Source organism: Pinus tabuliformis, chromosome 8, assembly GCF_031772625.1.
Source record: "Pinus tabuliformis cultivar Carrire ecotype Pingquan chromosome 8, CPIR1, whole genome shotgun sequence".
Lineage (NCBI taxonomy): Eukaryota > Viridiplantae > Streptophyta > Pinopsida > Pinales > Pinaceae > Pinus > Pinus tabuliformis.
Genome location: NC_142294.1, coordinates 1,488,318,839 through 1,488,342,792, shown reverse-complemented (window position 1 = coordinate 1,488,342,792; position 23,954 = coordinate 1,488,318,839). Strand labels below are relative to the sequence as shown.

The 23,954-nt window shown below is 38.9% G+C and overlaps 1 protein-coding gene across 3 annotated transcripts in view; it reads left to right on the top strand.

Annotated features, from left to right (window-relative positions):
• LOC149241455 (uncharacterized) overlaps window positions 1–23,954 on the top strand; it is a 45,997-nt gene that overhangs the window by 15,501 nt on the left and 6,542 nt on the right. For all 3 annotated transcript variants that reach the window (XM_089373963.1, XM_089373962.1, XM_089373965.1), the window contains exon 4: window positions 20,576–23,815. In XM_089373963.1, the coding sequence (XP_089230089.1) occupies window positions 20,576–23,718 (3,143 nt within the window). In that variant the 3' untranslated portion in view covers window positions 23,719–23,815. The remainder of the gene's footprint in view (window positions 1–20,575; window positions 23,816–23,954) is intronic.

The window sequence follows — 23,954 nt, the reverse complement described above, 5'->3', positions numbered from 1 at the left end:
GGAGATCTTGTTTATCTTTTTTTCTTAAATTACAAGAAGTTTATATAAATATTTATGTCAAAATAGTCTCAAGAGTTAGCTCAAGTGGTTTAGAGTCAGATGTGAAGTTCTTTGATATTATTGCTAGTTGTTGCTAATCATGGGTGCGACTCTCTTCAATTTTCTTGGAGAGAGACCCTGTAATTAGGGTTGACAATTTACTTAGTTTACCATCGATAAAATATCGCTAAATACTCTGGGTTTCCATGCTTTCATTCTAAATAATAAAAAAAATGATGTCAAAATTATTAATTTTTCTCACGAGAGATTCTTGCAAGGCGTATTGGTTAACTTGTTTTAATTGTTGTGTGTTTTTGATTACTTATGGTATATTACTTTTCCCAATCTGACAACTTTGTATATCCTTTCTAATGGTTTCCCATTTCATATCACGGAGAAAGTTTTATATGTTTTTTGAAAGATGTCTATCATATATATATTTTAATCAATTTATAAGCTAGATTGAACTAGCCAATGGTTTGGAGGAGATTTATAATTTTTTTTTGGTCAAACCTAACAAACACACACAACTTAATATAATATTTCATTAGTGTAGCTTAGGGGTAGTGGTATTGCAAGTGTAATGCAAATAGCACTAATTGCTAGGGAAACTCTTAGAAATACAATTTGACTGTGATAAATAAAGTATATTTTCAAGTCATTTATGCATTTGTCATAAATTAATTTTGGATGCATGCACTTCAATGGTGCTTGCATCACTAACACTCCATAACCACCATTACTCACTCTTCCATTGTCCCTTCCACCATCACCAATACTCGATATGCATATTAGCGTAAATATCCAATTAATATTTTGGTATACATCACAAGGATATATAAATATGCGTAAATATCCTATTAATATTTTGGTAGACATCAGAGGGATATATATATATATATATATATATATATGACGACCCATGTGGAGTTTGGCCCTAGTTGCCAATTTTAACACTTTTCCATCTCCATTATTGTATGGTTATATTATTTGAACATCATTCTTTTGCCAATTGTTGGGTGTGCAAATCCAATTCAAATAATATAACCATAAAATGATGATCATGACAAAAGAATGATGTTCAAATAATATAACCATACAATGATGGAGATGGAAAAGTGTTGAAATTGGCAACTAGGGCCAAACTCCACATGGGTCGTCTTATTTACGACAACTGATATTTTTCTTGGATTCCTCTCTCCGAGAGGTGTAGGATTGATTTAAAGATCATCCGATTCTGACATGTAAAAATGAAGTTATGAATTTATTTTGATTATGGTGAAATTGTCAAGGTCGGCCAACAAACTTATGTAGGCTCAGAAGCCCAACAGTCATGTCTATTCATCATCAATGTTGCATATAAATGGAAGGTGACTTAGCCTCATTTGGACACACGCATCTTCACACTTCTCTCTCTCTTTCTCTTCATTGATTGGGTACGGATTTCTGGGCCTCTCCCTTGCCACATGTCTGAAAGTTCAGGAGAGCGAAATTTTAGGAGGCCGAAATTTCAAGAGAGCGCAATTTCAGGAGGCCAAAATTTTAGGAGAGCAAAATTTCAGGAGGCCGAAATTTCAGGAGAGCAAAATTTTAGGAATCGAATTTTTGGATAGTTTGACCAAGCGTTGACCAGCATGCGTTGACCTCCTTTGACTGTGTTTTTGTGAGGGCTATCTGTGTTTGGGCTGACTGCAGGTGGGCTGTTTGACCAAACTTTGATTGGGTTGAATTTGATTGTTTTGAGGGCTATTTTATCTTGGTATTTGGAGGCCAAAGTTGACCGATTTGTCGAGGGTCAAATCTGTCTGTTGACCAGTGTTGACTTTTTTGGTTAGGGCTCTTTTGTTGCTGTTATAAATTATCAGATTTGTAAATTGTACTATCTCTCTCTGTTGAACTATTGAAGACTAAAAGAATATTTGATCAAGGGTTTCCCCACATTGGGGTTTGTCCTTCGCTGGTGCCACATCTTGTGTCCTCTTGTCTTGGCTTGTCTTCTACTGTTTATGTTTATGTTTATGTTCTATCTGCATTTTACTATCATGTTGATGTGATTGCTAATCTGAATATTGATTCTGGGCTACTAAAGAAATTGAAGTAAAATTGCTCTAAAGCATAGAGCATACCATTTTTGCTTAAAATTGACATGGTATTAGAGCTAAGGTGAAGAGAAAGCCCAAGCAAGAGTGAAAGAGCAATCACCAAAGACAATTGGACAAGGACAAAAGGTTCAATGGGTTCCTCATCCTACTTCCCGGCTGAAGACAAGCTCCATGATAAATCCGACTATCATGGATGGAAGATGTCTCTTGATTTGACCTTGGAAGAAAAAGAAGTGATGGACTATGTGCAAGGTAAAATCCTTGAACCTCCTTCAAATGAGTCGGCTGTTGTGAAGACCAAGTACAATAGGTCTGAAGTCGAAGCAAAGAAGATTATTAGGGATTCCATTGACAAGTATCTGGTGGCCTACATCTCCGAATTGAAGACCTCCAAGGAGATCTACGATAGTTTGGTCAACATGTTCGAGGTTAGTAATACTAATCAAATTCTATTTCTCAAGAATAAGTTGAAGGATATTAAGAAGGGAAAGGATGAGGATATTCAATCCTATTTCTTGAGGATTACTGAGATCAAGAATGATCTACTCTCGATTGGAGAAGTCATTCCTGACAGGGAACTTACTCTCACCACCCTTGGAGGACTCCCACCTGAGTGGTATGTATTTAGAACCATCGTCCTCAACAATGATAGAATTCCAGGGTTTGAAGAATTGATGTCGAGATGCATTCAAGAAGAAACAAGAATGGTGGAGCAAGAAATGCCTTCTAATAGAAGCAACCCCACTGCATTCTCCGCTTGTGCCAAAAGGAGAAATAATGGAGGGTCTAAAGGTCATTTCCATGGAAAGCCTGGATCTAAGGGAGGAAGGAAGGCTAGGTGCTTTGTTTGCAATAAGTTTGGCCACTATGTAAGGGAGTGTCCAAATAGAAGGGACACATCGCATGATGATGATCACAATCGTTCTAGGGGCAGCTTCAACAACAACGATCAAAGGAAGGTGTAGATTACGATGATATATTTGCACCTGTTGCGTGATACACCACCATTCACTCGATCATAGCCCTTGTTGTCTCGCAAGGATGGAACCTACATCAGATGAATGTCAATACTGCTTTCTTGCATGGTTCAATCAAAGAGGAAGTCTGTGGAACAACCTGAGGGGTTTGAGGTTCATGTTCGGTAATCTCATGTATGTAGGTTGAAGAAATCTCTCTATGGATTGAAGCAAGCACCTCGGGCTTGGTATGAGAGGATCGATAGCTATTTGTTGACGTTGGGATTCACTAGAAGTGAAGCTGATCCGAACCTTTACTTTAAGGTTGAAAATGATAAGCCTCTCATTTTGGTACATTATGTGGACGACTTCTTTCTGCTAGGTGCAGATCCCCTCTCATTCACAAATGTAAGAGGGAGTTGGCTTCTGAATTTGAGATAAGGACCTAGGACCAATGCACTATTTCCTAGGGTTGGAGGTCTGGCAAAATCCAGGTGAAATTTTCCTCTCTCAAGGAAAATATGTTGTGAAGGTATTGGAAAGATTTGGGATGGTGGATTGCAAGCTTGTGACTACTCCGATGGAACTTAACTTTAAGAAGCTATGTGGTAGTGTTGCTGGACCTGAATTGGAAAATGCTTCTAAATATCATCAACTCATAAGAGCACTGATGTTCTTGGTGAACTCATGTCTGGACATGTGTTTTGCAGTTAACACATTGAGCCAATATATGGTTGAGCCTCATCATATACATTGGATTGGTGCCAAGAATCTTCTGAGATATCTTTGGGGCACAATCACTCATGGACTGAGGTACACTGTCGGAGATGTGAGGCTGCATGGTTATTCTGATGTTGATTGGGTTGGTAGTGTGGTGGATCGCAAGAGCACTTTTGGATGCTGTTTTTCTTTGGGTTTTGATTCGATATCTTGGATGAGTAGGAAGCAGAAATCAGTTGCCTTGAGCATCGCGGAGGTCAAATAGATAACTGCTAGTATGGCCTCTTGTGAAGCTGTCTGGTTGAGGAAGCTCTTCAGTGAGTTGTTTGGACATGTGTTGGATACCATCGTGATCCTTTGCGACAATGAGAGTGGGATCCGATTATCAGAGAATCTCATGTTTCATGATCGCTCCAAGCATATAGATATCACGTACCACTTTATCTGGGATATGGTACAACGAGGAGCAATAAGGCTCAATCACATTGGGATTGATGAGCAAGTCGCTGATATTTTGACAAAGCCCTAGGGAAGGTCTAGTTCTTGACCTTTCGAGAATGACTTGAAGTCGTGGAGAGACCCTCTTATGAGGGTCTTGTATGAGATGCACATTGAGCTCTAGGAGCTCTGGGGGACTTGGGGTACTTCTTGGAGCGATGGGCAACCATAGGGTGAGTGGTTTAGCCTTCCCCTAGTGGTTTGCTGTGTACAGGGTGAGTGGTTCAACCTTCCCCTAGTGGTTTGTTGTGTACAGGGTGAGTGGTTCAACCTTCCCCTAGTGGTTTGCTATGTACAGGGTGAGTGGTTCAGCCTTCCCCTGTGATACCCCTTGGCGACATGTAGGCAGGATGAGTGGTTCTTTTTTATCTTGCCCCTTGCAATCTGGGACTCATGGGAAGTACCTCTCGTTTGGCCAATGAGTAGGGAAATGAGGATAGGGACCATAGTATTACTGATGGACGCATTGTGTACTACTGTACTCACTATGCTAGGATGATTGATATTGATTTGGGATCAATTAGAACTGACTTTGAGTCAGTGAGAGTGGTATGATACACTCTCTTTTGATTGGAACTGACTTTAGGTCAGTAAGAGTGGTATGAAAAATTCTCCTTTGATTAGGACTGACTTTCGGTCAGTAGAGAATGGTATGATACATTCTTGATCACTTCTTCTTCTTCATAGTTCAGCAGAGGAGAGCAGTGCAAAGCAGTGCATTGATGCATAGATAGTACAAATTGGCAAATGGATTAGTAGATGGAGTTCTCCCTAATTGAGAGGGAGTGTTAAAATTGACCACTAGGGCCAAACTCCACATGGGTCATCTTATTTATGACAATTGATATTTTTCTTGGATTCCTCTCTCCGAGAGGTGTAGGATTGATCTAAAGATCATCCAATTCTGACATGTACAAATGAAGTTATGAATTTATTTTGATTATGGTCAAATTGTCAAGGTCGGCCAACAAACTTATGTAGGCTCAAAAGCTCAACAGTCACATCTATTCATTTTCAACGTTGCATATAAATAGAAGGTGACTTAGCCTCATTTGGACACACTCATCTTTACACTACTCTCTCTCTCTCTCTCCTCATTGATTGGGTACGAATTTCTGGGCCTCTCTCTCTCCACACGTTCGAAATTTCAGGAGGGCAAAATTTTAGGAGAACAAAATTTTAGGAGGTCGAAATTTCAAGAGAGCGAATTTTTGGACAGTTTGACCAAGCGTTGACCAACATGTGTTGATCTCCTTTGGCTGCATTTTTGTGAGGGCTATCTTTGTTTGGGTTGACTGTAGGTGGGTTGTTTGACCAGACTTTGACCGGGCTAAATTTGACAGTTTTGAGGGCTGTTTTATCTTGCTGTTTGGATGTCGAAGTTGAATGAAGTTGACCGATTTGCTAAGGGTTAAATCTGCTTTGCTGACCAACATTGACTTTTCTGGTTAGGGCTCTTTTGCTGCTATTATAAATTATCAGATTTGTAAATTGTACTATCTCTCTCTGCTGAACTATTGAAGACTAAAAGGATTTGATCAAGGGTTTCCCCACATTGGGGTTTGTCCTTGGCTGGTGCCACGTCTTGTGTCCTCTTGTCTTGGTGTGTCTTATATTGTTTATGTTTATGTTCTATCTGCATTTTACTATCACGTTGATGTGATTGCTAATTTGAATATTGATTTTGGGCTAGTAAAGAAATCGAAGTAAAATTGCTCTAAAGCATAGAACATACCATTGCTGCCTAAAATTAACAAAAAGGAATGTGTAGGTATGGCATGAATTCAACATGGTGTTTATTGTGTATGCATATTTCATTATCAATGTATTCTACCTAATAATGGAAATTTTTTCTCTCAAGGGGAAAAAGGAGAGTATGCATGGTGCTTAGTGCTTGTCATGCATTGCACTTATGAAAGGCATCACATGGGAGATTTAGGTTTCATGTCTTTGAAAGAATATTAATCTACTAAAGATCTTTTTAATATCTCATCTACCTACCATCTATTATTGTGATGTTAAAGTTGAAGCACCCTGTTGGCAATCTTGTTTTTGGCTTTGCTCCTCTTTGGATACATTAAGCCTTATCACATAAACATTGTTAACACCTAGACACCTTGAATTATTAGCAATCGCTTTGAGATGCTCTTCCCTCCTGGAAATGAATATCATGTTCATTCAACATACTAATAGAACCTTTCCAACAACCAACCATTGGCACAATGCCATCACTAAAAGATCGTTCCAACCATTGACAACCAAAATACCATTAGTTCTACAACAAAGTGTAGACTTTCCATGAAATTCTTATATGCTAGATGAACAATCTAAAAATAACATAGAAATTTCTCTACAAAATAACAACGGAATAGAACAAAAATAAAATGCACAATTTCACACAAAAACAACACAATTTTTCTAGGGAACCCAATAGGGAAAACCCTTGCTTACTTTAGAATTTTATTGAGGAAAAACTGAGCAATAGATCTTTTAGAAATAACCCTGCTTCAATAGAGAATACAACCTGATCTCTCAGCCTTAGTTTAGGCTTGAAACAATATGCAAGATGCTGATCTTCCTCCTCTTGCTATGCACACTAGATGCTCCTATTTCCTAGCGCAAATCCTTAGGAAATAGGCCCCTATTTCCTAGCGTTGGTTGAGCTCCTATTAAATAGGGATTTCCACTATTTCTATCCGCACTTTCAAGAAGAAATGCTATCCACAATAACTCGCACAAGAAACTCTTGGCTTGTTCCTCCACAAGTTCTCTTGCTCACAAAAGTAGTGCTCAAGAATGATGATAATGAGCGTGCCTTCGATCTCCTTATAAGCAATTCGATTTGGCTATTGTTAGTGAGTTTACTAAATTAGGAGTTAAACTGGAGCTTTTCTAGTTAACAAAAGTCAGCACACTTAGTTAACTGGATACTCTTAAAATTTAAGAGTCTAACTCCACTTGTTCTTTTAATTCCCAATTTAACTCACACTAGAGGAAAGATAACTCGGTCCTCCACAAATTCACACTAGTCAAACTACTTCTTAAACTTGTCCACATCACTAGAACTCATGAATGATTAAGAAGATCACTAAATCGATTCCTTGAATTAAGGCACAAATCAAGGCATCCATTTCTTTGCCACTTTTCAACACTCCCTCTTAGTGGAAGGGATTTTGTACAACTCCCAACTTATCTTTGTGATAAACAAAACTGCTTCTTGCCAATGCCTAACTCAAGATGTCTGTTGTCTGCTCCTTTGTTGGAATGTACTGTAGCTTCACCGACCCCTTTTGCACACAATCTCTAAGATGGTGATATTGCATGTCGATGCCTTTAAGCACTCATGAAACACTAGGTTCTTAGAGAGCTTAATGCAACTCTGATTATCACAATGTATCATGGTAGGTTCCATCTTCTATTTGAAAAGTCCCACAAGTAACTTCCTCATCCAAATAGCCTCGCAAGCTTCCTGACTAGCAACCATGTACTCAACCTCTCTTGAACTGAGTGCAATTGATCTATGCTTCCTACTTTATCAAGAAACTATTGCTAACTTAATGTTGAAGATGCCACCTAAAGTACTCTTCTTGTTTGTGGAGCTCCCTACCCAATTTGCGTTTGTGAAGCCCTCAAGCCTCATTGCAACTTGTCTGTACCATAATCCATAGTCCGTTGTGCCTCTAAGGTATCTCAACACATGCTTTGCAACAACCGAATGCACTTTGGTCGGTTCCACCATGAACTGACTTACTTGGTTGACTACAAAACAAATATCAGGTCGTGTGTTGACCAAGTACATCAACGACCCAATGAGCTACTTGTATACTATAGGATCCACTCGCTCTCCTTTTCCAACATCCACCTTCTTCTAGTTTGTGACTAGAGGTGTGGCCATTGGCTTGTAATCTTGTATATGAAATCTTTGGAGAATCTTTGTTGTGTAGTTGCCCTGTCCCATGAAGATCTCACCATCACCTTGCCAAACCTCTAAGCCAAGGAAATAGTGTATAATCCCCATATCCTTCATCTCAAACTCCCTTGCAAGGTCCTCCTTACAATCTTGGATCAAGCTCTCATCTCTAGTCAATATAAGATCGTCAACATAGAGAACTAGAAAGAGCAGAAGCCCTCAAACCATGATGTAGTACAGGTTGACATTCACCTCACTCTTAGTGAAGCTTAATCCTTGAAGGTAGCTGTCAATTCCAGTGTACCATGATCTTGGAGCCATCTTGAGCCCATAAAGAGCTCTCTTCGACCTGCACTCATGTGTGTCTCTATTGAATTGCTCAAATCCCTCTAGCTGTTCCATATAGATCTCCTCAACAACTCCATTGAGGAAGCCTGTCTTCATATCGATTTGGTGGATCTTCCACCCCAACTGTGTTGCAAGTTCCAGAATAGTCTTGATGGATGAATACTGTGTTAATGGGGCAAAATTCTCCTCATCGCCTATGCCCTCAATAGGTGAGAAGCCCTTGGCCACAAACTTGGCCTTGAACTTCTCCACACTCCCATATGCTCCATGCTTCAACTTGTACACCTACCTAGATCCAACTACTGATTTCCCCTTAGGTCATGGAACAACCTCCCAGACATCATTCTTCATGATAGAGGAATACTCCTCCACCATGGCATCCTGCCAAACCTGTTGAGAAGTTGCCTCCTCATAAGAAGAAGGCTCAGTGTCCACCAACTTTGTCATCAGTGCCATATAACTTGTGTACCTTTGTGGCTGTTTACTTTGCCTAAACATGGTGCTAGGAGCCTTGACCTGCTCTTGAGCCTCCTGGATCAACCTCTTGGCCCACTTGGCCTTCTTCCTCCCTATGGTGGGTGGCTCTGGCTAATCTATTTGCTCTCAGCCTGGCTTGTCCTCCTCATCTTGCTGCAAATCCTGTTGCCCTACCCTCTTGCCACTAGATTGTGGTTGTGCCTGAATTTGAGGTGTTGGCTGTGGCTCTTGTTTGGGAGCAAGTAGCTCCTCCTAAGGTACTGCAATCTTCTCACGGTCTAAAGGATTTCGTAGAGCCTGGTCCTTTTGGAATCTCACATCTCTCTTGAGAACTGTTTTCATGGATCTTAGAAGATACACCCTGTATGCTTGAGATGTTTCATTATACCCCACAAAGATACCCTTCTTTGTTGTGGCATCCAACTTCTTCCTGTTATCTTTGGACACATGATAGTATTCCTTTGTGCCAAAGATCCGGAAGTGTGAAACATCAGGCTTCTTCCCTGTGAAAGCCTCCTTTGGTGTGACTTGTCCAAGCACCATGCGTGGACTCCTGTTCTGTGGAAATATTGCAGTGTTGCATGCTTTTGCCCACACGAACCTAGGCAGATTTTGATCATGCAACATAGCTCAAGCTACTCCAACGATACTCCTGTTCTTCTTCCCCTTGAGGGTTATGAAGTGCTATCAACTCTCTCCTAATACCTTCCTTTGCACAAAACTCCTTGAAGGCATTGGAGATATATTCTCCACCATTGTCACTTCTCATTGCTTTGATTTTCTTCCCGGTTTGCTTCTCTACAAGGGCCTTAAACTCCATGAACCTGTCTAAGACCTCATCTTTGTTTTTCATAAAATAAATCCAAGTTTTTTGAGAAAAATCATCAATGAAAGTAACATAATACTTGTGCCTCATCAATGATGTAGAAGAGAAGGGCCCACACACATCTAAATGCACCAACTCCAAAATACCTTGGCTTTGCTGTACTAACCATGGAAGGAAGACTTGGCATACTTGCCAAGCGTGCATCCCTTGCACACTACACTCTTGTCAAGGCCTCTTGCTGGTAATCTTATGCAATCCACTAAAGAATCTTCAACGCCCCATGATGCAAGTGTCCTATGTGTTTGTGCCAAAGTTCATCTCCATCTGCACATCTTGCCTTGCTGCTCAAGGTTGCACTAGTCTCTACATGCAACTTGTAGACATTTTCACCCTCACACCTATTTGCTTCTTACATCCAGAAGCCAAGTGCTGGAAGTGTTGACCATTGAAGTTGCATCTGAAATGTTTTTTTGAAGACTCCATGCCCGAGGATATGTGAGAGGCTTCATGTACCATCAAAGTTCATATATCATCAGAGTTTTTTAAGTCTATTTTTTTCTTCTCATCTTCTTCTCATGTTGTACTCATATTCCACAAGCCTTGAAGGGATGATGTAAAGTGCAACTAGTGTGATGAGTTGGGTCATGTAATAGGCCTAGGTAACTTGAGACTTTGTCATCAAGTGAGTTTACTTTGGGAGGTTTTTTTTTTTTACTTGGTTAATTATTAGGTGCTTTTGAGGACTTAATAATTAATTTATTTTTTTCCTCAAAGCATAGCCCCAAAGCCAAAGTGTGCCTTGATGACGAGGCCTTGGGTGAGTCATAGTGTCTAGAGTCATTGTATATTACCATACTAGATCACTTGTAAAATTTAAATAGGTCTAGGGATCAGTTTTTTAATTTTTAAATTTCCCGCAGGGAGGAAATTTGAATAAAATCTAAATGTAAAATGTAATGAGTGATGTCTAGAGAAGTTGTATGGGGTATCTGTGCTCAAAATTACACTTTTTATCTTCAATTTTCTACTGTGACACACTTTGAGGGGTAAAAAATAAGTTCTAGACCCTCAAAACCCACTTTTCCTAAGTTTAGTGGAAAATGTGGGAATAAATTAGCCCAACAATTAAATAAATTGGAGAAAATAAATATCCACACATGCTAAATGATGTGGAAATGAGGTGGAAAATCATCAAGGAGTTAAAGAGTGATGTGGACTCCACCATGGACCAAGAATCAAGGAGAAACATGTGACAAAAAGGGAAATCAAATTTCTTGGAGAAAGACAATGAGTTTCAAGTGACAAGATCCACGATTTGAGGAGGTTAACTCGAGCTTCAAGGAGATATCATGAGTTGGCTTGAGATTGGGTTGGAGTTCACTTGAGTGAGGTGGAGAGTGGTCTCCTACCACTCCACTTCACTCTCCCACATGTCCCCTCATCTCAATGAAGTCTCCCTCATCAAGGATTGCATGGGCCTCTAAGGAAGAAATCGAGTTGCCACTTGGGAAATTCGAATTTGCATGGAGAAGCATTGGGATTGTCACCCATTTGCTTTGGGATTGTCACCATTTGCCTTGGGATTGGCTCCCAAGCTTCTATTTAAGTGAGCAATGGGCTCTCACTATGTATTCATGTTATGAGCTATTGGGCTTGAGGAAACTCTGCCATTTTGTACTTGCAATTTGCTAATATAATAAAAGACTTTGGGGCAATTTTGGTGGTGTTCTCTTGGCATTTTGAGGTGATATCCTTCCATAATCTTGTTATTATGCTTCAATTTTCTTGCATATTTAAATGTTGTTAGTTTATATTTGCCATACATTTTGGATCGATATATGCAAGCTATCTTGCACATATCTTTGTTCTAGAGTAACATTTTAGGAGCGAGCTTGCCAATTTATTTTTGGAGGAATATTTGGTCTATCTCATCCATTGTGTTGCTCTAATCCATTTGCAAGCTAATATTTGTTTCAAGTGTGTAGGGAGAAATCTATTTGAATTTGTGTGTAAGAATTCATTTGGGCGTGGGAGAAGTCTCACATAGATCAACTCACTCTCAGATTCAAAGTGGTTCAAGACTCATCAATTTTCACTCCAAGTCTTTCATCCAAAGAGGAGCAAGAGGGGAGTTTCCCTTTCTCATTATCTACTTGAATCATTCATTTATTTAAATTACATGTTTCTTTGATCTAGAGCTTTCAAGATTACATAAGCTACTTGAGCAATTCTCTTAAGCTAAACAAGTATGGGGGTTCACTCCCATGGTTTCTTGTATGTTAGTATGTACTATATTTTGTTTTTTTTTTTGCATTCTCTCTACAATGATACTCTCTTTTGTTTTGCAGCCCATAGTTGGAGCTTTTGGCAACTAGAGTCTTGAGGAAAAATCTTGGAAACCTCTAACTATTTTTTGGCAGGACCTCCCACACATTTGAAGACCAATTTCAAGGAGGTCGTGAGCATTAGAGGACAACTGCAAATTAGCTAGGCCATGGCCTTTTGGGGCTGATTTTAGTCCTTGTAATTTTCAGATTTTGAGAGGATTCCATTGGCCATTGTGGTTGCCAATTTTTGGAAGGAGACTCTAGTCCTTATAGTTCCTATTTTGTAAAAGTTCTCCTTCATCTTTTGGGCAGCCCTCTAAAAGGCCTTCTACTCATTGTAACAATTAATAAAAGATCAAAATTTGCTTGTGGGAGCTTGGGATTTTACCCATGGCATCCCTCTTCATTTAGAGGGAGGACTTTGTGGGTGGATTGACTTTGCATTTCATTTTCCTAGCGTTCATACTTAATTTCATTCGCATGCTTAATTGGGAATTAACACAACTTCACTTCACATTTCATTTGCTGATTTTGATATCTAATTGCTCGCATGCCTAAGTTTCAACAGTGACAACTTGCTTCCTGAGCAATTTCATTTATGTGCAAGCACTTCCATTTGCACTCAACTTGTTTAATTGTTTCAATAATATTTGGATATATGCTTATGCTACACATTTTGATAATTATTGGAGCATTACATTTCACTTGCAATAATTTTATGTTGAACACTATCTCATTGTTCTTATTTTGAAGCATTGCAATCAACATTTTTTTTGGGAAAAAACTTACATGCATCTCATTTAGGCAGATTAGCATGATTTGCATTTCTTAAGATTCATCTCCAAGCACAAGCTTGGTTGAATGGAAACCTTAGGACTAAGATTTTCTTGGAAATTTATTCCAATTGGTACAGAGTAAGGTAAAGTGTGACCCTGCAGTTATGAAGGCGACATTGTTCCCTTGTAGGAACGAAGACACACATGGCTTGTAAGGATTAGGGGAAGGGTATCGTTAATGATGACAAGTGCGTCCTCATCCCCTCTTCCTTGCAGTGACCACAATCTTTACCCTTTGGTAAGAGGTTGAAAAGATAATCTCTCACTTAGAATAGGCATTTAGTTTAAAACTTACCAAGATAATTGCATTTCACTTTAGTTAAGTGCATCTCATCCTAACTCATTTTATTTCTAAAGCTTTTTTAGTTGTAAGTTTATCTCATGTATTTGTTATGGTGACCATCTATTGATGTTATCATTTTCATTGTTGAAGTATTTTCTTTGAGCAAGTACCTAAGTTGCACGAAGCGCTGAAACGTTTCAGAGTTTCTGAAATGGGTACGTTTATTGAAAAGAGAATCTCTCACTTAGAATAGGCATTTAGTTTAAAACTTACCAAGATAATTGCATTTCACTTTAGTTAAGTGCATCTCATCCTAACTCATTTTATTTCTAAAGCTTTCTTACTTGCAAGTTTATCTCATGTATATGTTATGGTGAACATTTATTGAAGTTATCATTTTCATTGTTGAAGTATTTTCTTTGAGCAAGTACTTAAGTTGCACGAAGCGCTGAAATGTTTCAGAGTTTTTGAAACAAGTACGTTTAGAAACGTCACCTTTCAAAAATGGAAACGTTAGCCAAAATGTCGGCTGAAACGTCACACACACACATATTTATATAGTGAATAACACGTTATCTTGCAAGAAAAAAAGGAATAAGAGCCATAGATGACAATTTATAAGGAAAACCAAGTCTATATTAACTCTCATAGATGATTACATGATGGTCGAGTTTCGGTCGATTTTCGGGTACGGGTATGTCCTGAAACACCAGGTTCCTAGAAGTTTGTGCAACATAGGCAAGTACAATATCTTTTTTTTTTTGCAAGAAAAACTTTGGTTTATTTCATTTCAATTTGCAAGTCATTTAAATTGCTATTTTTACATGTTTTTAAATCATGAATGATACTGTCTTTGCTTAAAGCATTCTTTAAAGAGCATTTATATATCTTGCAAATTGATATCATTTTTATCTAACATTGATTTGTTTTGCAGGATTACTTGTTTTATTTCATTTGAGCAAGTGTTTATTATTTTGAAGCAATTATTAAGGCATTGGTTTTACATGTTTATCTTTTGAATGTGTTGATGATCATTGAGAATATCTTTCATTCCATATCTTGTATTGCTCATCATACTTGTTGAACTTGCTCATAATCTTGAAGTAGTCCAATTGACTTTAGGATCTCCTAGAAACTCATATCATTTTCATCTAACTTTTCATTAGGGACCACCCCCCTTAGCTTACCTAGGAGAGAGCTTTAACAAAGAGAGTTGGGAATAGGTGACAACCCCATCTCTTAATTTTGCCACCAAGCCACACTTTGTGAGGTTAAGGGCTTTTTTTCACTAACTTAGATGTGTGTGCTAGGTGGCAAATGCTTAACACTCCTAAGTTAGTGAGAAAAAGCCCTTAACCCCAAAAGGTGTGGCTTAGTGGCAAAAGGAGGTATGCCTTACCTCTGCTGAGGGTGAGATCATATCCTTTATCCTCAAGGATAACTACTGAAACCAAGTTCTTCTTCAATCCTAGAACATAGAGAACATCTTTGAGATGTAGAGTATTACTTGATTCCCTCTCAAAGCTGACAGTACCAACTCCCTCACCATCGCTACATATTTTTCCATTGATGGTGGGCTTGGCTTGTATCGTATCCTTGACTCTGTGTTTTTGATGTTCTCTATATGGCTCTCCTTGCCATGGCCTTAGTCAACTTTGATGGGTTCTAGGTGCTTTTGTAGATGGACAATATTGTGTTATCGTGGTCATTGCTTGTTATTTTTGCCTACCATGGCAGTTGTCGATGAGGGTTCACCTGCACCATTTCCCTTGGGGGCCTCTGCTATAGCTCCCGCTAGTAGTGACTCCTCTCCTCTTATCATGACCTTCACTCAGATCGAGGGGCCGAACTTTCACTATTGCTACTATATTACCCTCGGTGAAAATTGCATCCTCTAGATCCAACATGCAAGATCTGAATTCATACTAGCTTTGTGGGAGAACAACGTTCATCTTTAGATTGTTGCATTTGTGGCATTTCTTTTCTTGTAGATTGTGCCCCCCTCCTCTTGTGGTTGGGCACCTCTCTTGTGGGCTTTGTACCTTCAACACTTTGTTTTTGGTTTCTGGCTAGGCTTGTTATGCTCTCTTTCCCTTGCAGTGGTTACTTCAAGCACCACCTAGAAGTGTTGTTGTGTCTTAGAGCTCACTCGTGCTCAGATCCAAGCTTTGCTTGGATTACTCATGAATGTTTCCAGCGATAGCATGCTGATATTCTAGAATGGAGTGACAACTCAACTTTGCTTAGCCTTTTATGGTTGTTTGGAGTTCTCATTTGGATCTTTGATGGCACTACTAGCTGGGGGTTACTTTTGGCCCTCTTTACAGTTTTGGTCATACTTCTTGTTTGGAGTTTTCAGTTTTGCAGGCCTCACTGGTCTTTAGATGGTTGATGCAGTTTTCAGTTTGCAGGCCTCATTGGTCTTTAGATGGTTGATGGTATTTGCTTCTATTTTAAACCTTTTTTTTGATTCCTAGCCAACATGCAAATTTTTATTGAAGCATTAATGTGGTAGTTTTCAGTGTGTTCCATTCTTGTGCGTTTAGCACGAATCCTGTTTTGCTTAATAATTCAACCATGTTCTTTGAGATCACTTGGTTCTCTTTTTCAGAGTTTTGGTCATACTTCTTGATTGGAGCCTTCAACCTTTGTAGACCTCATGCTCTCGCCTTTCAATACATCTTTGTGGGATCTTCTTTAGTTTCATCTCCAAGTTGTTTTAGCACTGGTTTTACTCTCTTCTAAGAGCTTTGTTATGGTCCTCTGCCTTCATTCATCCTTAGAAGATTTTTTACATGGGTACTTATCATGGTCTTGTCATTAAAACCCATTTTTGAGATTTAACGTCTTTTACATACTTCCCTAAGTTGCACTTATGGTTGGTGTTGGTGCACACCATGTAGTTAGGTTCACTTAGGACCCATTTTTGAGATTTAACGTCTTTTGCGTACTTCCCTAAGTTGCACTTATGGTCCGTGTTGGTGCACACCATGTAGTTAGGTTCACTTAGGCTAGTGATCTAATCATTGTGCATACTTGACTTATTATTTTTGTAAAATAAAACAAGAGACAACAATATAATATTATCTTAACCTTCACACGGACAACCAATTTTAGAAAACATAATAGGGACTCAAAATGAAGGGAAGAAACAAGAAAATCACTGAATCCATTAAATCTGCTCTGTCTGGAATACCAGGAGAGGTCCTCTATTTATAGCAAATTGGAGTAGTCCAATGTTTAAGAAGGTGGTTCGCAAATATACCAACTTGGCATTTAATATCTCACCTAAGTGGACTTAAATTGAGTATGTACTCTAATGGCCTCCCTAAGTTTCTTACGGAAGTATAAAAAAGATGTTAAATCTCAAAAATGGGTCCTGGCTACAAGGCCATGATATGATAGATACCCATGTGCAAATTGTTTAAAACAAAATAGGAAGGACTGAGAATATCCCCTGCCATCAGGGACAACTTTCTTTACCCCAGGCAAGGTACAAAGTTGAATATACGGAGTCTCTGTGAAGGGTTTAGGAAGATGTTAGCAATTTGCAACTCATTGCGACAATACTAATAATCAATAATCCTATCATGAATCAACTGTCAGATGAAATGCATGTAGACTTCTAAATGTTTGGTGCATTGATGCTCTCCTGGTTGCCTGGAAATATCGATAGCACTATGATTATTGCACTAGACTACAGTAGGCTACTCTTGCTGAAAAATAAACTCACAGAAAATTTGTTGGATCCAAATAGACTCAGTGGCAGCACTAGCAACACCTCGGTACTCTTCCTCTGTAGAAGAAAGGACAATGGCGGCTTGCTTTTTACTAGACCAAACGGTAGGATCAGAGCTAAGATGAAAGACACAGCCAGAGGTGGACTTTGTGGTCATCGAGATCACCTGCCCAGTTGGAGTTAGTGCAACCCACTAAGTTTGTATTACCATCGGGAAAATACTGAATGCCACGTGTATGTTCCTTTAATGTAGCAAAGAAATCTCTTTGAAGCTTTTCAATGAAGCTCATGTGGTTCCTTCATGAGCCAAGAAGCCAACCCAACTGCATGGGAGATATCTGGACCACTATGAGTCAAGTGCAAAACGCTGCCAGCAAGTTGTTGATACAATGTAAGCTCAACCAAAGGAGTGGAACACTTGGTTGACAACTCGACACTTGACAAAAATGGCGTGGGTGTAGATTTGCAATCCAACATGTGAAATTTACTCAAGAGATCCAAGCATACTTGGGTTGTGAGACACCTATCCCGGATGTAGATAGAGTGATTTGTAATCCATGAAAATAGTGAGGAGCCCAAGTTTGCCATGTCGAATTGTTGATGAAGAGCGAACTTCACATGATCTATCAAGGTGAGAATATCATCTGCATAGAGAACAAGGAGAAGCAATTTATCATCTTGCTCTAAAATATAAACATTTGGGTCAGAGTAGCAATTAGAAAACCCCAGAGAGAAGAAAATGATCCATCATCTCATACCTAGCGCTAGGAGAGACCATACAAGGATTTTTCAAGTTTGGAGACAAGCAAAGAGTCTCCGATAAAACCAAGTCGCTGCAACTAGATATTGGTTAATTCATTTTCCAATATCCAGCCCAAGAGAGCCTCATTGAAAATTTTCCTTGGGCAGTTCAACAATCGTGATGACAAAGGTGGAATGCAGAACAATGTTTTCAATACCCATCCCCACTGCAGATTTTCTCTGAGGAGATTCAAAACAGATCTAGTAAGAATAAGCGCTCAGGTTTAATCTGTTGTGCTTTGTCTTTGTTTGCTAGATGTTTTGTGGATTATTCTTCATGTAAGATTTATGTGATTCAATGTAACATCCCCATCTTGACCCTCTGGTTAATTTGTAGTTAATTGTGATTAATTATATTAGTGACATTGTATACCTGTCTCGGCATGGATGTGTTGCTATTGCGACAAAGATGAATTGGATAAATCCAGGAGGATTGCATATGTAATCTCAATTAATCAACATATGTACATTAAAATGGGCTTACAGTACTATGAGTGGGTAATGGTGAGGGGATTGTGAAAATTGTCTTGCCAAAGCCTTTCCATAAAATTCGAATTCAAATGTAAACTTTTTCCTTCTTGCCCAAGAACTCAGATTGTGAAATGACCAGGTAGCTAATACAGTCACTCATAATTGTGGAAGTTGGAGTGGCAGCTGAAATGTTGCTTCAGAATTCAATGGAAGGAATGGCTGGGAACATACTTTAGATATTTGACGATGACTCGTGGATTTTTTTTTGAACTCCAAGGTAAATGCGGGGCTATACAACAACAGACATAATTGAAGGTGGAAAATTTTGGAAGGGGCAGAAACCCACGAATGGAAAAGGGTGTGAACCAATCATTAGCAGAGAAATTCAATTGTACAAAGAGAGACTAGAGGCGTGCTACTGCCTGGAGTAGCAGATTCACAAGTAGAATGTGGAAAGCTTACTGGCGTATTTTGAGTGAATACACCGTGTTTTGGGCTATCTAAAAATGAATTCTGCATCCCAAAGGCTAGCAAGGGAGCTCTGGAACTTAGTTGAGTTGAGGAGTTCACAAATTGATGCGTGCTGGGCATGTATGATATGCGATGTGTAAGGAAATTGTCGAGGGATTGTAAAGCAGTGAAGTGATTTTCATATTGTTATACTAGCCAACTGAGAGGCATTTGGAATGTGTGGAGATCCCAGGCTCAACAGGCAAAGGAGTTCTTTGATGTTTTCATGGTGGTGAAGGAGAGTCGCCTTCACCCAGCCCGTTTACCAATGAGTAGTTAGGATCTAGCATCTGATAAGAACCTGTAAGTTACAATTTTGGTTAGGGGCATTAATGTGAAAACTTTGGTTGGAAGTAAGAAGCCATTTGGAGCTGCAACCAACCACATTGACTTTCCAGAGAATTTTTGCCATTGGTTTGCAAGTTTGACAAGATATTTATCCCCTTCTTGAGTGAGAATTTTGTCCTCGAGCTTTTTATGCCCTGGTGGTTCAGGAAAGCATTTCACTTTCTCATGTCTGAAATTTCCATTAACATTTTTTTTTCAAATATTTCCTGTTATAGGTAGGTTAGTTTGTTTGCAAAATTGGCAGGATTAATCTGTGATTTGAGAAACTGCGATTCAAGGGCATCCAAGTTGTCAAAATCACCAGAAGATTGCGTCCGGCTTAAGCCACACCAACCCACGGGCCACAGCGTTTCGAACTAGTGACCATTTCACCATGAGTTACCTGAACAAAACACCCTGTCACCAACTGTTCTATGTCCCATGGCCTCATCAACAAAATTTTAAAATGAAATTAACATTTATGTAAAAGTTAATTCAAGACCAAGGTCAAATAATCAACAATCATTGTTATATAACTCAACTTAATTTGGTGCCCTATGCTTTGCTGTTATATGTTTTATTTTTTCTTGTGGATACTTTTGATATTTGGGTATGAGCTTTTCTGTCTACACTGGCTATACCTTTCAGTGTTTAACATTAACTTCTTTTGCCAATTTTGTTTATATTTTGCGGTTATCAGTGAAAGTCCTTTTGATGTTGCCAATCTTATCCATTACATGAAAGAAGGACTTGATGTTGCCAATCTTATCCATTACATGAAAGAAGGATTAGCTGCAAAAACAGAAACATGGTTTTAGATAAGTAATGGGCTTATAATGTTGTTTTGCATGTAATGAGATGGATTTATTAATTTATTTTTGCCTCTTTATTTTCTTTTCAGTTTGATTACTGGTTCAATAAGTTATTAAATAGTTTCATCAATTAGGTTGGTCGCAGATTTAATAATTGAATTTTCATCTTTCAACCATACAGGTGGTTGGTGTTTTCTTTACAGATTGGTCATGGGCTCAATAAATGGTTTATCAGTTAGTTTTGTCACAAGCTTAATAATGTAGATCCTTTTAGTTTTGCCTTTTTCATGTTTGAACCATAGAGATTGTGGGAGTTTGTTATGTGGTTCTTTTATGATATCTGTTGTAAGGAAGGGACTTAGAAGACGGAGAATTGCTCAAATAAGCTTGTTTGAAGCTTCATCTAAATATTTTTATTTAGATGTAGGTTAAAATTTATATGCTGATTTGTTTTATTTCTTTGAAATTTTCATGTCTAGTTAAACATTTCACTCGTTATTATTACCAATATTCCCTGCTAAACGATTTTCAGGTTAAAAATTCATTATGTATTTTGTGATTGCTAATGTTCGTTATTAATGGCTTTTACACAGCGATGACAAAAGCAAAAATCCTCAATAATGATGTTCAGTTGGTGAAAAAGCATGAGAAAACAAGCTGTTTTAATATTTGCCAGAATCTCAGATATGCTTTTGAAATCCACCAGCTGGAGAAGGAGATCCAGGACTTCGTTCAGTACCAGATGTCTTCTCATTTATCTCTTAAGTTGAAAAGTTTCACTGCAGAGTTCGAGAGCCTTGGCCATCTGTACGAATTGGGGGCAATGGATGATAGAAAGGTGAATGAAACAATCGTGCCCGAGATCAATAATAATGTTCAGTCGGTAAAGTGTGAGAAAGCAAGCTGTTTTAATATTTTCCAGAACCTCAGATATGATTTTGATATCCACCAGCTGGAGAAGGATATCCAGGACTTCGTCGAGTACCAGATGTTTTCCCAATTATCTCTTAAGTTGAAGAATCTCATGTCAGAGTTAAAGAGTCTTCGCCATCTGTATGAACTAGGGGCAATGAATGAGAGGAAGGTGAATGAAACAATCGTGTCCCAGCTCAATAATAATGTTCTGTTGGTGAAAATGTGTGCGAAAACAAGCTGTTTTAATATTTTCCAGAACCACAGGTATGCTTTTGAAAGCCACCAGCTGGAGAAGGAGATCCTGGACTTTGTTCAGTACCAAATGCCTTCCGGACTATCTCTTAAGTTGAAGAAACTCATATCAGAGTTCAAGAGTCTTCTCCATTTGTATGAATTGGGGACATTGGATGAGAGGGAGGGGAATGAATCAATCGTGCTCAAGGTCAATGATAATGTTCAGCTGGTGAAAAAGTGTGAGAAAACAATCTGTTTTAATATTTTCCAGAACCTCAGATATGCTGTTGAAATCCACCAGCCTGAGAAGGAGATCCGGGACTTCATTCAGTACAAGATGCCTTCCCAATTACCTCTTAAGTTGAAGAATCTCATATCAGACGTAAAGAGTCTTCTCCATCTGTACAAATTGGGGGTTATGGATGACAGGAAGGTGAATGAGACAGTTGTGCCCAAGCTCAACAATAGCGTTCAGTTGGTGAAAAAGTGTGAAAAAACAAGCGATTTAAGTATTTTTCTGAACCTCAGATATGCTTTTGAAATCCAGCAGCTGGAGAAGGATATTCAGGACTTAGTTGAGTACCAGAGCCCTTCCCAATTATCTCTCAAGTTGAAAAATCTCATATCAGAGTTCAAAAGTCTTTGCCATCTGTATGAACTGGGGGCAATGGATGAGAGGAAGGTGAATGAATTAATTGCTAATGTTAAGTTGGTGAAAAAGTGTGAGAAAAGCTGTTTTAATATTTGCCGAAATCTCAGATATGCTTTTGAAATCCACCAGCTGGAGAAGGATATCCAGGACTTCGTTGACTACCAGATGCCTTCCCAATTATATCTTAAGTTGAAGAATCTCATATCCGAGTTCAAGAGTTTTGGCGATCTGTACAAATTGGGGGCAATGGATGAGAGGAAGGTGAATGAAACAATTGTGCCCAAGCTCAATAATAATTTTCAGCTGGTGAAAAAGTTTGTGAAAACAAGCCATTTTAATATTTTCCAGAACCTCAGATATGCTTTTGAAATCCAACAGCTGGAGAAGGAGATCCAGGACTTCTTTGAGTACCAGCCACCTTCCCAATTATCTCTTGAGTTGAAGAATCTCATATCACAGTTCAAGAGTCTTCTCCATCTGTATGAATTGGGGGCAATGGATGAGAGGAACGTGAATGAAACAATCGTGCCCAAGCTCAATAATAATAATGTTCAGTTGGTGAAAAAGTGTGAGAAAAACTATTTTAATGTTTTCCAGAACCTCAGGTATGCTTTTGAAATCCAGCAGCTGGGGAAGGAGATTCAGGACTTAGTTGAGTACCAGATGCCTTCCCAATTATCTCTTAAGTTGAAGAATCTCATATCAGAGTTCAAGATTCTTGTCCGTCTGTACGAATTGGGGGTAATGGATGAGGGGAAGGTGAATGAAACAATCGTGCCCAAGCTCAATAATAATGTTCAGTTGGTGAAAAAATGTGTGAAAACAAGCCATTTTAATATTTTCCAGAACCTCAGATATGCATTTGAAATCCAGCAACTGGAGAATGAGATCCAGGACTTGGTTGAGCACCAGATGCCTTCTCAATTATCTCTTAAGTTGAAGAATCTCATATCAGAGTTCAAGAGTTTTCGCCACCTGTACGGGTTGGGGGCAATGGAAGAGAGGAAGGTGAGCGAAATAATCTCGCCCAAGCTCAATAATGATGTTCAGTTGGTGAAAAAGCCTGAGAAAACATACCGTTTTTATATTTTCCAAAAGCTCAGATATGCTTTTGAAATCCACCCGCTGGAGAAGGAAATCCAGGGCCTCTTTCTGCACCAGACGCCTTCCCAATTATCTCTTAAGTTGAAGAATCTCATATCAGAGTTCAAGAGTTTTTGCCATCTGTACGAATTGGGGGCGATGGATGAGAGGAAGGTGAATGAAACAATCGTGCCCAAGCTCAATAATAATGTTCAGTTGGTGAAAAAGTGTGAGAAAACAAGCTGTTTTAATTTTTTCCAGAACCTCAGATATGCTTTTGAGATCCACCAGCTGGAGAAGGATATCCAGGACTTCGTTGAGTATCATATGCCTTCCCAATTATGTCCTAATTTGAAGAATCTCAAATCAAAGTTCAAGCGTCTTCGCCATCTGTACCTGTACGAATTGGGGGCAATGGATGAGAGGAAGCTGAATGAAACAATCGTGCCCAAGCTCAAGAATAATGTTCAGTTGGTTAAAAAGTGTGATAACAGCTATTTTAATATTTTCCAGAACCTCAAATATGCTTTTGAAATCCACAAGCTGGAGAATGAGATCATCGACTTGGTTCAGTACCAGATTCAGCAACAGCTATTCAACAACAGCGATGGAGAATTCGAAAAGCAAAAGGATATCCAGCCCAAGAAAGTTTCACCAGAAATCTTTTCTGATCGGTTCAACAATAGAGATGACGAAGGTGAAATGCAGAACGATGTTTTCAATATCCAGTCCCACTGCAGATTTTCTCCGAGCAGATCGACAACGGATCTAGTAAGAAGAAGCGGTCAGCTTCGGTCTATCGCGCTTCTTTTTGCTAGAACCGTTGTGGATTCTTCTCTTAATATTTACTAGTGATTCAACAACAGCGATGCCGGAGATGAGATGCGCAACTATGTTTTCAATATGCCGACCAAGAAAACCCCATCTGAGAGCCTCGGAAAAATGGAGGGTAAGTACTGTATACCTTTTATTTGGTTGGATGAGGTCCACATGAGTATTTTGCGGATTTTGCCATAACTACTGCTATCTGTAGCTTAGGTTTTTTTAGTCTTACTAGAAGAAAGGGTGTAGCCATGTTAAATCTGGGC